Raw genomic sequence first — 13,239 nt, forward strand, 5'->3', positions numbered from 1 at the left:
TCTGCTGGCCGCTAAGCCAAGTGTGTAATATTCAGTATGATTTTTAAGTCTTTTGTACCCAAAACCTTGTTATTTACATACGAAGTTTGACTATGATATTACAATTGTTGTACTGTGCGTATCAGCTACTTAATCCAGAGACTGATACAGGATGCACAGGAGCCCCCGGTAATATGGGGTCTTACAGGAAGCTTACCAACGCTGCGAGTACGAGCGACATCAGGAATGTCGCGAAGGAGCGCGTCGCAGCTCAAGCACGCAAAGCAGAGAGAGAAAGGAAGCGAGAGAGGGCATGTCGCACTAAGACAGGGGGGATGCCCTAAGAAAGGACAAATATCCTAGGTGCACTCAGTAGAGAGCATCTATTATACTCCGATCTATTTTCATTCCCTAAAGCATGTTAGGTTTAGCAGCGGCATACTATTAGGTTAGTCTTTAGGCGTACCGTATATATCAACGTTTGTTGTCATCTCATTATGCTTATGGTCCATTCGCGCAGCGATGAAAAACCCCATGTCCCATATAATATTTATTATTGTATGTAAATTTCGTGCCGGGTTATATAATATTTGTGCTTCATAACTTCTATTGTTTGACAAATTAGATTTTGTATTCCCACAAAGTCACTTGTACAAAAAAAATTCATACACTTTTACACCAACTAAATAAAAAAATTTGAGAAAAATTAATGTGCAATATTTTTCAATTTACCAAATATAAATTCTATTAAAAAACTAATTATATGAAGGTATCATCCGCTGAACGAGCGAGATCTTCCTCTCCCTGATTATTAAATGCACTGTCAGGCAGAGCCCACAAGGTGTTTCCCGTTCAACGGGTGGGACCTTGGTGTCACTCGTTGAACGGACGACTGTAGGGTAGACTTCATTATTTTTGAAACGAACATGTAATCTTAAAAAATTTAGAAAAGATAAAAAAAATCATCGAGGAAGTGCTTGAGCCACTGACTTCCGCGGTGGTGGTGTATCATAGGGGGTGCAACTATTTGTGTGTGACCTCCTCCTCTGTATACTTACCACCTATCTTCACTGTATGCTCACCACCTGTCTTCATCAAAGGTCTCTTGTGGATCTTATTTAAATAAAAAAGTTTATTACATGTTTATTCCTTAATATCATTAGAGATAAGTAACGGCTATCCAGATGATGTTACAGGAAAGACGTATGTAAAGCTGTTGCATTTTTTTTTTTCTGTTTGTGTGTGAGGGGTTCTCTCTGAGCCAGCGTCCTTGAAGTTCTTGCAACATTTGTGGCCAGCGTTTTGTCCACGTAAATTTGTGGTTTACCGCACTTCGTATAAAATTTAGAGAACTATAGAATCATTCAAGCATGCCCTAGATAAACATTCGTCTACCTAGGTAGAATCAGCTGATGGCGACTTCACTAACAGACGTAATTCTCAATATGGAGCATTGAACCGGCAGCTCGTAGAGCAATGATTCCACGACAATAGCAAACTTACATGCACAAATCCTACGAGGCCGCAGCCTCTCCTGTTTCGCGTTCCAAACCGCCGGCCCTGAATCTGAATGCCGCCGAAGAGTAACGCCCACGTTGAAAAGCAAGGAAACAAGCACGATTTTCCCATCAATCCCCGACATCCAAGCCGTCAGACTCTATCTAAAAAGATTTCTGTAAAATTTTATCTTCGCCGAGGCCGCCTTCACGTCCCCGCGGCTGCCCGCGCGCGCTTTTTCGCCCAAGTGCATGAGCCTTAGCGCGACGTATTGGCCAGACCACAGGCCGGTCGTACTAAAGGAGAAAAGAAAAAGAAAAAACGTTGGGATGATTCAGATTATGCTGAACCCTCTAGATATCAAGCCGATCTCTCAAAAGAAGAAACAGCTGACCTCAACGAGGAAGAGGAGAATTTCAAATTATTAATGCGATAATTCAAGCTGACCAGTAGCTGCCTCAGATATTGACGAAGAGGGGGTACAACTGAATATGTAGTAGTACCAAATATTGGGACTATTGATCGCCTAGGTGCTTCAGTTCTTTCTTGCACGCACAGCCCTGAGGAGGTCATTCATAACCGATGGGAAGTTTGCCATGAGATGCTTGTAACCCTCGGTCGCCATGACGGCATCAAGGTTTGCAGCGATGTGCTCGACACACCCAGCCTTGAGCCGCGGGCAACCGTGCTGCTCTGCCAGCGCCAGAGTTGTCGCTGCTGTCTCCACGCTGAGGCCATTGCAGAGCTTGCCTTCGCACATCAATTTGAGCCTGTCAAGTCCATACCTGTCTGCAGCCACAAGCAGGTGCTGCGCGATGATGATGCCGTCCTCCTGCCGGCCAGGTTCGGGCACCGAGTCGGTGTAGATGAAACGAAGCATAGCTCTGAATACCGCTGCCTCCATGTCCTTGATCTCCACACGCTGCAAGCCCTTCTCCTTCATGTGGCCAAAGAACTCGGCCATGAAAACCGGGGACCTCGACGCAAGTATGGCCTTGTGCGCTGCGAAGGACTCGCCGGACACAACAAGCGTGACGTCCGATCCCGTCCCCTTGTGCAAGAGCTCACCAAGGTCATGGGGCAAGGACTGCGAGCCTCCCGCCGCCTCGGCGTGGTTCGAGGACGACGCCCCCATGGATGGACTATTGCTGCACGGGCGAGGCGATCAGATGTCAGTGTGGGATTTCCGAGATTAGAAGCTCACGGAACCAGCTAGCTATAAAGAGGGTTGAAAAATCCAAAAAAAAAAGTTCCAAGTTCATCTAAAAAGTTTCGAGTTGAACTAAAAAATCTAAAACAAGTTTAAGTTGATAAAAAAATGTTGAAAAATCCAAAAATGTTTCGAACTGAAGAACCCAGAAAAGATTTCAAGTTGACCCGAGAAAAAGTTTCAACTGCAAAATGCAAAAAAGTCTCCAGTGATCTAAAAGATTCAAGTTGATCTACAAAAACCAAAACAATTAGTTGAACTTGAAAAATCTAGGGTTTGGGGCTACCTACACCCCCTCCGGCGGCGGCGGCGGCGCCTAATCTCGGTGGTGGCGCACGGAGAGAGAAAAGGGAGGAGGACGAGGACGGGACCGGCGGCGAGATTGTCGGCCGGCCGGCCTCACCTGCGCAGGCGTAGGACGCGCGAGGCAGCTGGTGCTCGATCTGGTCGTGGGCGTCAGTGGGGAAAGGGCGGTGGTGGGAGGTGGGAAACGGGAAAAGGAATGTCAAAAGAATTTTTTGCACGTGGGTCTTACGCCTTTAGTCCGCGCGATGACGAGCGAGCGAGCGAGCACAAGAAATTATTTTCGGATTGAGGGAGAAGCCGAGTCGTCTTAGGGTGTGTTTAGTTTAAGGTGCATTTGTTTCAGTTCATGGGGTGAGATAGGAGGGAGCAATTCTTGTTTTTTTTTGGTTTGGTTTAGAGATAGGAGGGATAAAAATTTTATTTTTAAAAAATATTATCTTAATACGTTGAATGAAGCTATTTGTACGAATCACTGAGATGAAGTTATTTATCTTTGCTAATCAAATTTATTAGTAAAATAATTAGTGATATTAGTATGTTTGTATTACTTATTAAGTATAAGATTAGAATTTGTAAGGGTTAATGTGCTAGGTAGTATTAATTAATAAGTTAATTAGAGTATGATTATGATTCATTAGCATATTTTATTGTTAATTAGTAATGACTATGGTAAAGATAATATTAATACGGGTCAGTACATATTGATTAGTATATTATTAATAATTATTATTTAAAATTAAAAGATATAATTAGCTGATGATTCTCGTTCTTATCTATCTTCATCCATTCAATAAAAAAAGACTCCTATCTAAAAATAGAAACTGTCCTGTCACATCTTACTTTGTTTCCTAATCAAACATATCTTTAGTATTTGCTATCTTTTAAGTCCCAACTCCTTACGTACAACGTTCAGTTCATTGAACATGTACTCCTCTACTGGTGTCTGTCTTCGTGCCCACGGTGTGCTCTCTCCGGCGTGGCCTGTGCAAGAGAGGCACAGGAGGTGGTGAGGTGATGGATTCAATGAAGGAATTCACCTGCTGTGTATTGGGGAGTGCCGGGGGAGCGGGATGTCGGGGCGAGGCCGCGCCCGCCCTACTTTCTCTCCTCGCCTGAGTTCTTCCGATCTCCCGGTCTTCTTCACCGATCGGAGGACGCCTAGATAGATTGGAGCACTTGGCCTCCTTCACAACTGCAGTGGAGAGCCGCGAACGTAAGCCCCCCCATGCAGATCATCACCGCATTGTTGATGAAGAACAAGAGATGGCGTTCCAAGTGTGCAGGGTTGTTCACGACAGTGAAACATTCCTTGATCTTGTGGGATGCGTCGCCCGGTTGCCAAGGCATGGTGGAGGTATTTGGGGTGGAGTAGAGGAAATTTGGTTGTAGAGAGGGCTAGGGACGGCTCGTGCAAAGCTCTTGCAGTGGAACGGAAGGCTGTGGAGGAGCGGGCAGTAGTAAGCCTGATGATCATTCCTGTGACAACACAAGAACTTAGTAGGCTATCGACATGCCACCTTGAAGTGGGTAGTTGAGAAGCAATTGAAGGATCTCCCTTGCAGACTGTCGTGGACAAGCACCTGCTGCTTCAGAGTGAAAGTTGTTGTAGCAGGGGAAGCCCAAATTGAAGACCTTTGCAGTTGTCTCCACCAGTAGCAACGTCTGATCGGCGTCCATTCATGATCTTCTTGTGGCAAGGGAGAAAGATCATGCCTTGCAGGGAGATCACGTTGAACCGCATCAGGCGAATGTCTATCTGGTGCATCAAATGTGCTGAACTTTGAACGTTGGGCGCTTCGAGGGCAGAGCTAGCAGCAGGGAGGACGAGCCTTTAAGACCATCTCTAATGATTTCTCTTCACGAGTTCCATTCCTTCCGCGAAGGGATTCTCATTCTTTTCAGTGCTCCAACAGCTTCCCTTCACGAAGGGATTCTCTCTTACATTCTCTCCACTTTGAGATTCTCTCTACTTTCTCTTCACGAATCACTTTGAAGGGAAGCTGTTGAAAATGAGAAAAAATAAAGAGCATGGGAACGGGGAGGAGAATCAGGAAAAGAACGAAATGAAAGGAATATGGTTGGAGATGGTCTAATACAAGATTTAAAATATGGCACCCGCATTGAAGTCGAACACCACTCTCTGCGGCTTGCTCTCAAAAGAGGTTTGAGAGCATATCACTTGTTGGTCACATAGATAAGAATTCAGAGCAACGCTCCTGCATAAACATGCCTCAGTTGCTGCATGGTGGGAAGAGACGATACCGGCAATCTCCAAGAACAATTGGAATGTAGCCAATTCAGTTTTTATCGAAACATGTTGGAACGTCTGGAAAGAAAGGAACATACGAAATTTTCAGAACAAGAGCTTGCAGCCGGTTCAAGTTTCTTTTTTGATGATAGATGAGATCACGACAAAACTAGGAGTAAAGATGGCGCCAAACATCTAAGTTTGCTACAATATTGTATCCATCCCTTCGGTGTTAATTTTTCTTTTTTGTAGGCATCTCTATTTTTTTCTCTTTTTAGTTGTTGCTCCTTACCGTTTTCGCTCGGCAGTTGTTCTGTTAATGTAAAAAACCTCTACCTTCTTTAATGATGGCAACACTCCTACCACTATTTTGGAAGAAAAAAAAAGAACTCTCTACGGTATGGTTGACGACCTTGATGTAACAATCGGATGACCTCACCTTGGATCCAACGAATTAGACTGGAAGAGAGAGACGAAGCTCGGGCAAAGCACCTGGGATCTGTTGGGGGCGTCCCCAGAAGCTGGCCCCAGCAGATCTGAGTCTGGGCCTAGCCAGGGATGGCTAAGGTAGGTTGGGTGGCGCCCAAGGGTTGAATGCGAGATGAGGGCTTACCATGGCACAACAAAGGTGGTCCTCCACGGATTGTCGAATTCAAGGATAGCCATGTTTTCTGCCTAGTGTGCCCAGGTCTTTTGATTAAAACTTTTTTTATCTAAAAACTTTCTTCCATATTTTTGATCTGAAATTTATTTGCTTCTTTCTTCTTTCCGAGAAATTTTATGTAGAAAAAATTGATCCAAAAGCTTTGAGGAAAGGAAGAGCAGACAAGGTGATGCATTTGGCGCGTACGTACGGGACCACATCATCATACCAGATTGGTAATGGGGCAGGGAACGTTTATCGTGCTAAGCTATGGGCAGGCAGCAGATGGACGCATACTGAGGGGTTGTGGCCAGGATAATGTGCTGTGTCGCTTATCCTTTTATTGTCTGATTTAAATTGTAATTCACAACCTAACGTTCGGCCTAATGCGCATTGTAAACTTTGGCCCATACTAGTTAAGTACTCGTGCGTTGCACCGGGAGACAAAAATTTACATAAGATAATATTGTTGACTAGATAAAATATGACCTAGAAAGCAAAAATAAATGAGCACGAGCAAAATAAAAGAAAATTTTGCTATAGGACACTGATCAATGTGGCTTTAGCCATAGCCCATAATTTGTTTAACTTTGCTGCTAGACACTCTCAAAAACTGGATATTTGCTAGGATATTATAGCCCAATTTTTTAAGTGTCTAGTACCGAACCATGTATCAGATACAGAGCTTCATCAAAGGATTAGGTACCTTGTGTTCATAATGAACACATCCCTAATAGGAATATTCTAAGGAAATAATCAAGTCACATGAAGCACTAATCCTACATACACCTTACTACAAAACATAACTAGTTAACCAATATCAGTAGGAAGAGAACCCACCTTGCTGTTGACCAATTGGATCTCCAATAGTCCTTATTAGTGCTCACTCCACGATGACTTGCCCACCATTACTGACTGACACAAGCAAAAAGAATGCTATGCTAAAAGCATGCTCTCGGGTCACACAAAAATAAGAAATTGTGGGCAGCAATAAATGCAACACTTACTGAGAATCATATTACATGTTAACCCCAAAGAAAACAGAAGTGAATTTTCTTGAAAATGCATACTCAGTTGAGGCAAGCAGTCATAACTTGGGCTCTGGCAAGGAATGCTACATAAACAAAACATGTTTAAGTAAGACGATGCAAACGATTGAAGGCACCTATTTTCATTTTGATTTTTGTTACCAGAGTAGATCTATCTCCCCCTCTTTTAACCTGTACATTGACATTTGAGCTGCATTGTGTTTCCCACATTTTTGGAAACATCTGTTAAGCATGATACAAGCATCAGAACAATTTTTAGATGGAATCTGTACATTGGATGCACAATTAGGGCATTCACTCGTACAAATATGATTATGTCCAACACTTCTAACATTCACTCGTACAAATATAATAATTAAAACAAGTAAAAGAATGTGATTGTGATCATTCATTCTTGGTCGGTAAGATCATAATGAAAACCTCATTTGTTTGTCATACGTCTGACGGGATCATCTTGACACATAAAGAACGCTTATGACACCCCAACATATTAGTCTACAAGCTAAATTCAAGATTCATCAAATATGAAATAAGCAATTTTGTACAAAACTACAGGGACTAATACGTCTAAAATTAAGCATCGAGGGCTACCAGAATAACACCAAAACACGACATGTAAGGCAATAATCAAGGTGAACTTTTGCAATATCCAATGAATAAGCAACCTGAATATTCTACTGAAATTCAGAAATAAAATGTCCAATGAATAAGCAAGGTGAACTTTTGTGATATGCAATGAATAAGCAAGGTGAACTATGTTAAACTAAAAGATTGTGAGAGCTCTCTGACACTGTTGTGATGATCCTAGACTCCTCGACATCATGGAGGCGATGAGGAAGATGTAGTACAACTTTGGAGTGTTGCTTGGTCTCCACGAGACATCCCTTCATTGGGATCCTTGAGAACGACGCGCAGTTGAACACCTAATCATCGCTCTCGTCATCCCTGACGGTGCATCCTTCCCCCTAACCCCGACATCCACAAGATGTGAAACCGCCGATGCGATGGTGCCTGCTGCCTCAAATTATTGGCTATTGTTGCCACCCCACCGTTGCAGCACCTGCAACATCTTCAAATCCTAGTAGACTGGAGAAATGAAGCTTCACAAACTATTCTTACCAATCACAATTAAAATGTAAGCACTAAGAAGGAGCAGACACCAAGTAGTTGTTGATTCATCGTCTCAGGAAAAAGCCCAAATATTTTTATATGACTTTTGTTAGAGAAATAAAACATTGTGCACATATAGATATGCTGGGTACTCTACCTTCTTCGGGAAAGAAGCTGGATCACATGGAAGAGACACAGCTGGCATCTTCAGAACGCACCAGTTTGAAAAGATTCAACAATTCTGTGTCACAAGCCCAGATGGAAATGATTCCTAGGAAATTCTTGAAGATTGCTTTCTATACAAACAATAGCATCGTCATCAGCTGAGTTAGTTTGAAACATATCTAAAACACCAAACATCTCTCATGCGACATAGAAAAAAATATCGAAAGCACACATTTGAAGAAATTTCCCTCAACGTATTGATATTAATCGGTTCAGTTTTTGTTATTGAAGCCAACATAAACCCAAATTTAGCAACCAATAACTTTTCAAAAAAAAAACTCATTACTGAACAAACATGCTCACTACATATCCAACCTGAGAGATATACATGAATCCAAACCAAATTGAAACAATATAATGATTTGACGAAAGAGGAAAGTGTTAATCGATTGATGGAAGCTAGAATCCTGTCAGCCATTTCGCTGGAACGTTGACCTTGATAGTATAGCGACATCATTAGAAACCTCCACCTGTGGGTGTTGAAAGTAGTAGTGTTGGTCAATCTGAGGTGGTTCCGGGTTAGAAAATTGAAGGAAAAAAGTGGAAAGTGAGAAGAGGCTCCACCCTTAGAGAGCTCCAGCAGCTGAAGGCGACAACAGGGAGGAGCCGAATAGGCAGATGATGTCTTCCAAGCAAAAAATGCAGACCAATGCAAAATAGCCTCAACAACAAAAGATGAATTTGTTATACTCCAAGCAAATGATGGATTTGTACCTTAGCCCCGGTAGTCTCAGTGGGGCTTGCTGCCCGAGTATGCTCGCTTGATGGTTTTTTTAACCAAATGAGCACACAAATGACATCCACAAAGATCCTCCTAATAGTATGAGATAGCAAAGACATCAATTTTATTGATTCTAACTAAATTGAATGGAACCTTGAAGAAATTTGGAAACAAAAAAGGGAGGATAGGGGAAGTATTTCCATTTCAATCAACTGCTCTCCTATCTGTGTGTGTGTGTGAGAGAGAGAGAGAGAGCTTGTACATGGGTTTGCCTTGAGGACACCAAATCTGCCAGAGCAAGGGTGGATGCAGCTGAAAAGCGCGCGGAGCCACCGACGAATTCTTGGCCAATGGAATTCTTCGTCGACGGGCATCTCGTGGGCCAAACCAACGACCTCCCTCGAGAACGCGCAGATCTCGATGGCGTGGAGGCTCCGTCGGCGGGGCTCGCATCTCAGCAGGCAGCAGGGAGGCGGGGCCGGGGACGATGGAGAGGGAGGCGGCCGATCGAGAGCGGAGGAGGGAGGCAGAGAGGGTGGCGGCGGGGTCGAGAGCGGTGGAGGGAGGTGGAGCTGAGGGTAGCGGCAGCGGCGGGAGGGGGAGGTTCCGGGATGGGGGTGCGGCCTGAGCAGGGGGATCGTAGGGGACGGCACGGGGTGAGGGGAGCCGGTTCAAGCCTGCCTACACGCGGGTTTTGTAAGATTTTCTCTGATTTTTTATTAGGTGGAGGTGGGAGGCAGGACACAGACGGTGGCAGTTGGATTGGATCTAAATGTGTTGGATGGTAGGTGGGAGGCAGGACGTCTTGTTTGATACGAAAATCACTATATACTTTTTAGGTAGTAGAAATACGGCATTTTCTTCTATAAAATATAAAAAAGACTCGCAAAGGAGCAAGCCCTCGTGTTCTTTGGTTCGCCAAGCAGAAGGATGGTTGCAGATGAAAGTGCTCGTCTTTCACATACTCTATCCAGCCGTAGATGCAGTACCCGTCGCAGCCGTTTGGATGAAAGTCGATTCGCCAGTCGCAGCCATAGTTGTAACGCATACAAACGTGAGTACATATGGTGCGTTGAGGTGTGAACTACTACTAAAGGAGAAAAGGGAGGAAAAGAAACGTTGGGAGGATTCAGATTATGCTCAACCCTCTAGATATCACGCCGATCTCTCAAAAGAACAAACAGCTGACCTCAACGAGAAAAAGGAGAATTTCAATGCGATAATTCAAGCTGACCAGTAGCATAGATATTGACGCAGAGGGGATAATACAACTGAATAGTATATAGTAGTACTGGTACCAAATATTGGGACTATTGATCGCCTAGGTGCTTCAGTTCTTTTTTGCACGCACAGCCCTGAGGAGGTCATTCATAACCGATGGGAAGCTTGCCATGAGATGCTTGTAACCCTCGGTCGCCATGACGGCATCAAGGTTTGCAGCGATGTGCTCGACACACCCATCCTTGAGCCGCGAGCAACCGTGCTGCTCTGCCAGCGCCAGAGTTGTCGCTGCTGTCTCCACGCTGAGGCCATTGCAGAGCTCGTCTTCGCACATCGATTTGAGCCTGTCAAGTCCATACCTGTCTGCAGCCACAAGCAGGTGCTGCGCGATGATGATGCCGTCCTCCTGCCGGCCAGGTTCGGGCACCGAGTCGGTGTAGATGAAACTAAGCATGGCTCTGAATACCGCCGCCTCCATGTCCTTGATCTCCACACGCTGCAAGAGCTTCTCCTTCATGTGGCCAAAGAACTCGGCCATGAAAACCGGGGACCTCGACGCAAGTATGGCCTTGTGCGCTGCGAAGGACTCGCCGGACACAACAAGCGTGACGTCCGATCCCGTCCCCTTGTGCAAGAGCTCACCAAGGTCATGGGGCAAGGACTGCGAGCCTCCCGCCGCCTCGGCGTGGTTCGAGGACGACGCCCCCATGGATGGACTACTGCTGCACGGGCCAGGCGATCAGATGTCAGTGTGGGATTTCCGAGATTAGAAGCTCACGGAACCAGCCAGCTATAAAGAGGGTTACTCGGGTGCCGATCGGATTGAACACATGTACATCGAGTCGCGAGAAATTATTTTTAGATTGACTACGGAGAAGGCGAGTCGTTTTAGTACTTGGTAAGTCCCAACTCATTATGCCACTCCTAATGTTTGTTTCGGAAGTAGTAATGTTTTACAGGAGAGAAAATAAGAAATTGATGTTAAGAAATAAGTTTTTAATGTATTCATGTGTATTGCTTGTTTTTTATGTCTTTAAAATAATTTATTGTCTCGTAATTATCTAGTATTGTTCAAAGAACTATTTTTTTATAGATTATTTATCATATTATTTTTTTCTTAGTGGACACCTAATTAATGTAGAAGAAACTAATATAGGGTTGACCTTACCTATTACGTACAATTGATTTGATTTGACCGGTTTCTTTTCCAAGCAATAATATTATAATTCGTCCATACACCTATTCAGACTACAAACTGTAGAGTACATGAGTGTATTCAAACCTTTGGAACTCGTGAAAACACATGCATGCAGCTATAATTGTTTAGGATGAAGTAGCATTAATACTACCTTCGACTGGCCTTTAACAAAGGTAATATGGACAGTCGTTGCCTATAAAACTACTCACTTATTTTAAAATAGATGATGCTTTAGGTTTTTTTATAATTTTTAAAATATATAATGTTTTATAATTTTAAAATAACTTTAGTCTAAGTTTTTCGGTATTATCACTTCATTAAATAACTTTATTCCTAATACAAATCTTATTTTTCATATAATTAATAATATTAAAATAGAGTAAAATAGTTATTTTATTTTTACTTTAATATTTATGCTCAACTCTAAACCGTTACTATTTTGAGATGGAATGAGTAACAAGCTAAAATATCATTGAATAAGAACATATAGAATAGTATGTTATTACATGCGGGTGGATAATATCTTCGAAGACTAACATTTTACAAGATAGTTGTACCGTATGAAGCGTCGTCTGGGGAAGAGGTAAGATGGCCAATAGGGGTGAAAATGGCAACAAAATTTTCTGTTCGATCGGAGATCTTCTGTCTAAACTGAAAAATAGTAATTTGTATATGTTTCTAGCATTTTCTTTTGACATTTTCCATTCTTATTGCTTTCGATTCCGATGTCGAAAAAAAATTGATACTAAAAACAGTTTGGATAGTTTTCGATCATTTCTGACTGATTTCACTTTTCTACCGTTTCCGACCATTTTCACCTATTTCTCCTCCTAGCCACGGAGCTCACATACATTTGAACTCATTCCCATAATATAATCAATGTTATCATAATAGTTAATTGTGTATAGATTGTCAATTGCTTCACATCAATAATTTATCATAAATCTTTTCTTCATTATTTATATGATTCATGTGTCTCAAGACTAGTGATGAAAATGATACCAATATGATCTATTGACTATTGTTTGTTGTACCTAAATTTTGGTTCCTGCACTACTCCTGGATTGATCTTTTGGTAGGAAATGCAAATCTGCACTTGCTTTTTCCTAGCCCACCATCAACAGTTTAACACCACTCCTTTGCACTATGAGGTTATTTTCAAAATACATATCTTATTAAATGTGTTTTATCAAATAAGATGTGTCATATTGTCATATACTTATAGATTGTAGTCATATCATTGTGACTTTATTAAACTTTTCGTATAAGATGTGTGACTTCTGAGCTACAGTTTGGTATTTCCGTTCAGAATTATCGATTCTCGAACGATATCGACATATTACTGATCCAACAATATTATTTTTTTATTTTCCGATACAACTGATATCGTAATCGTTTTCGGTATTATTGCTTCCAATTTTGTTTCTAAAAAATATGAAACTAAAAATAATTTTAGAGTTTTCCCATGTTTCCAATCGTTTTCACCCCTAATGGCAAAGTCCGAAGCGACATAATTTGACTCCGATTCAATCCGGACGTTGCATGCAGCACGTACGGCATGTAACTCCTGAGCAATCCTACCGAATAAAGTACCTCTACTTCAATACTTCACTCCATTCATTTTTAATACTTCCTTCATCTCAAAATAAATAATATTTTAGCCTCTTCTACTATGTACAAAATATATAATATTTTATAATTTTAAGATAATTTTAGCTCAATTTTTTCAGTCTTACTCCTCTATTAAATAACTCTCTTTTTAATACAAATCTCATTTCTCATACAATAAATAGTACTTAAAAAAGATAAAATGATTACTTTACCTTTACCTT

The 13,239-nt window shown here is 42.2% G+C and overlaps 2 protein-coding genes across 2 annotated transcripts; both read right to left on the reverse strand.

Annotated features, from left to right (window-relative positions):
* Positions 1–1,880: 1,880 nt before the first annotated feature.
* LOC133925989 (BTB/POZ and MATH domain-containing protein 1-like) lies at positions 1,881–3,226 on the reverse strand. The gene is made up of 2 exons (XM_062371724.1): positions 2,973–3,226; positions 1,881–2,624 (listed from the first exon to the last, which is right to left on the reverse strand). The coding sequence occupies exon 2, from the start codon at positions 2,609–2,611 to the stop codon at positions 2,012–2,014; it is 600 nt and encodes a 199-aa protein (XP_062227708.1). The 5' UTR covers positions 2,612–2,624; positions 2,973–3,226; the 3' UTR covers positions 1,881–2,011.
* A 6,886-nt stretch (positions 3,227–10,112) lies between these two features.
* LOC133925990 (BTB/POZ and MATH domain-containing protein 1-like) lies at positions 10,113–10,921 on the reverse strand. Its single transcript, XM_062371725.1, has one exon. It carries the CDS (start codon positions 10,916–10,918, stop codon positions 10,319–10,321), a length of 600 nt encoding a protein of 199 aa, XP_062227709.1. The 5' UTR covers positions 10,919–10,921; the 3' UTR covers positions 10,113–10,318.
* Positions 10,922–13,239: the final 2,318 nt, after the last annotated feature.

Source organism: Phragmites australis, chromosome 8, assembly GCF_958298935.1.
Source record: "Phragmites australis chromosome 8, lpPhrAust1.1, whole genome shotgun sequence".
In the NCBI taxonomy this organism is placed as follows: Eukaryota; Viridiplantae; Streptophyta; class Magnoliopsida; order Poales; family Poaceae; genus Phragmites; species Phragmites australis.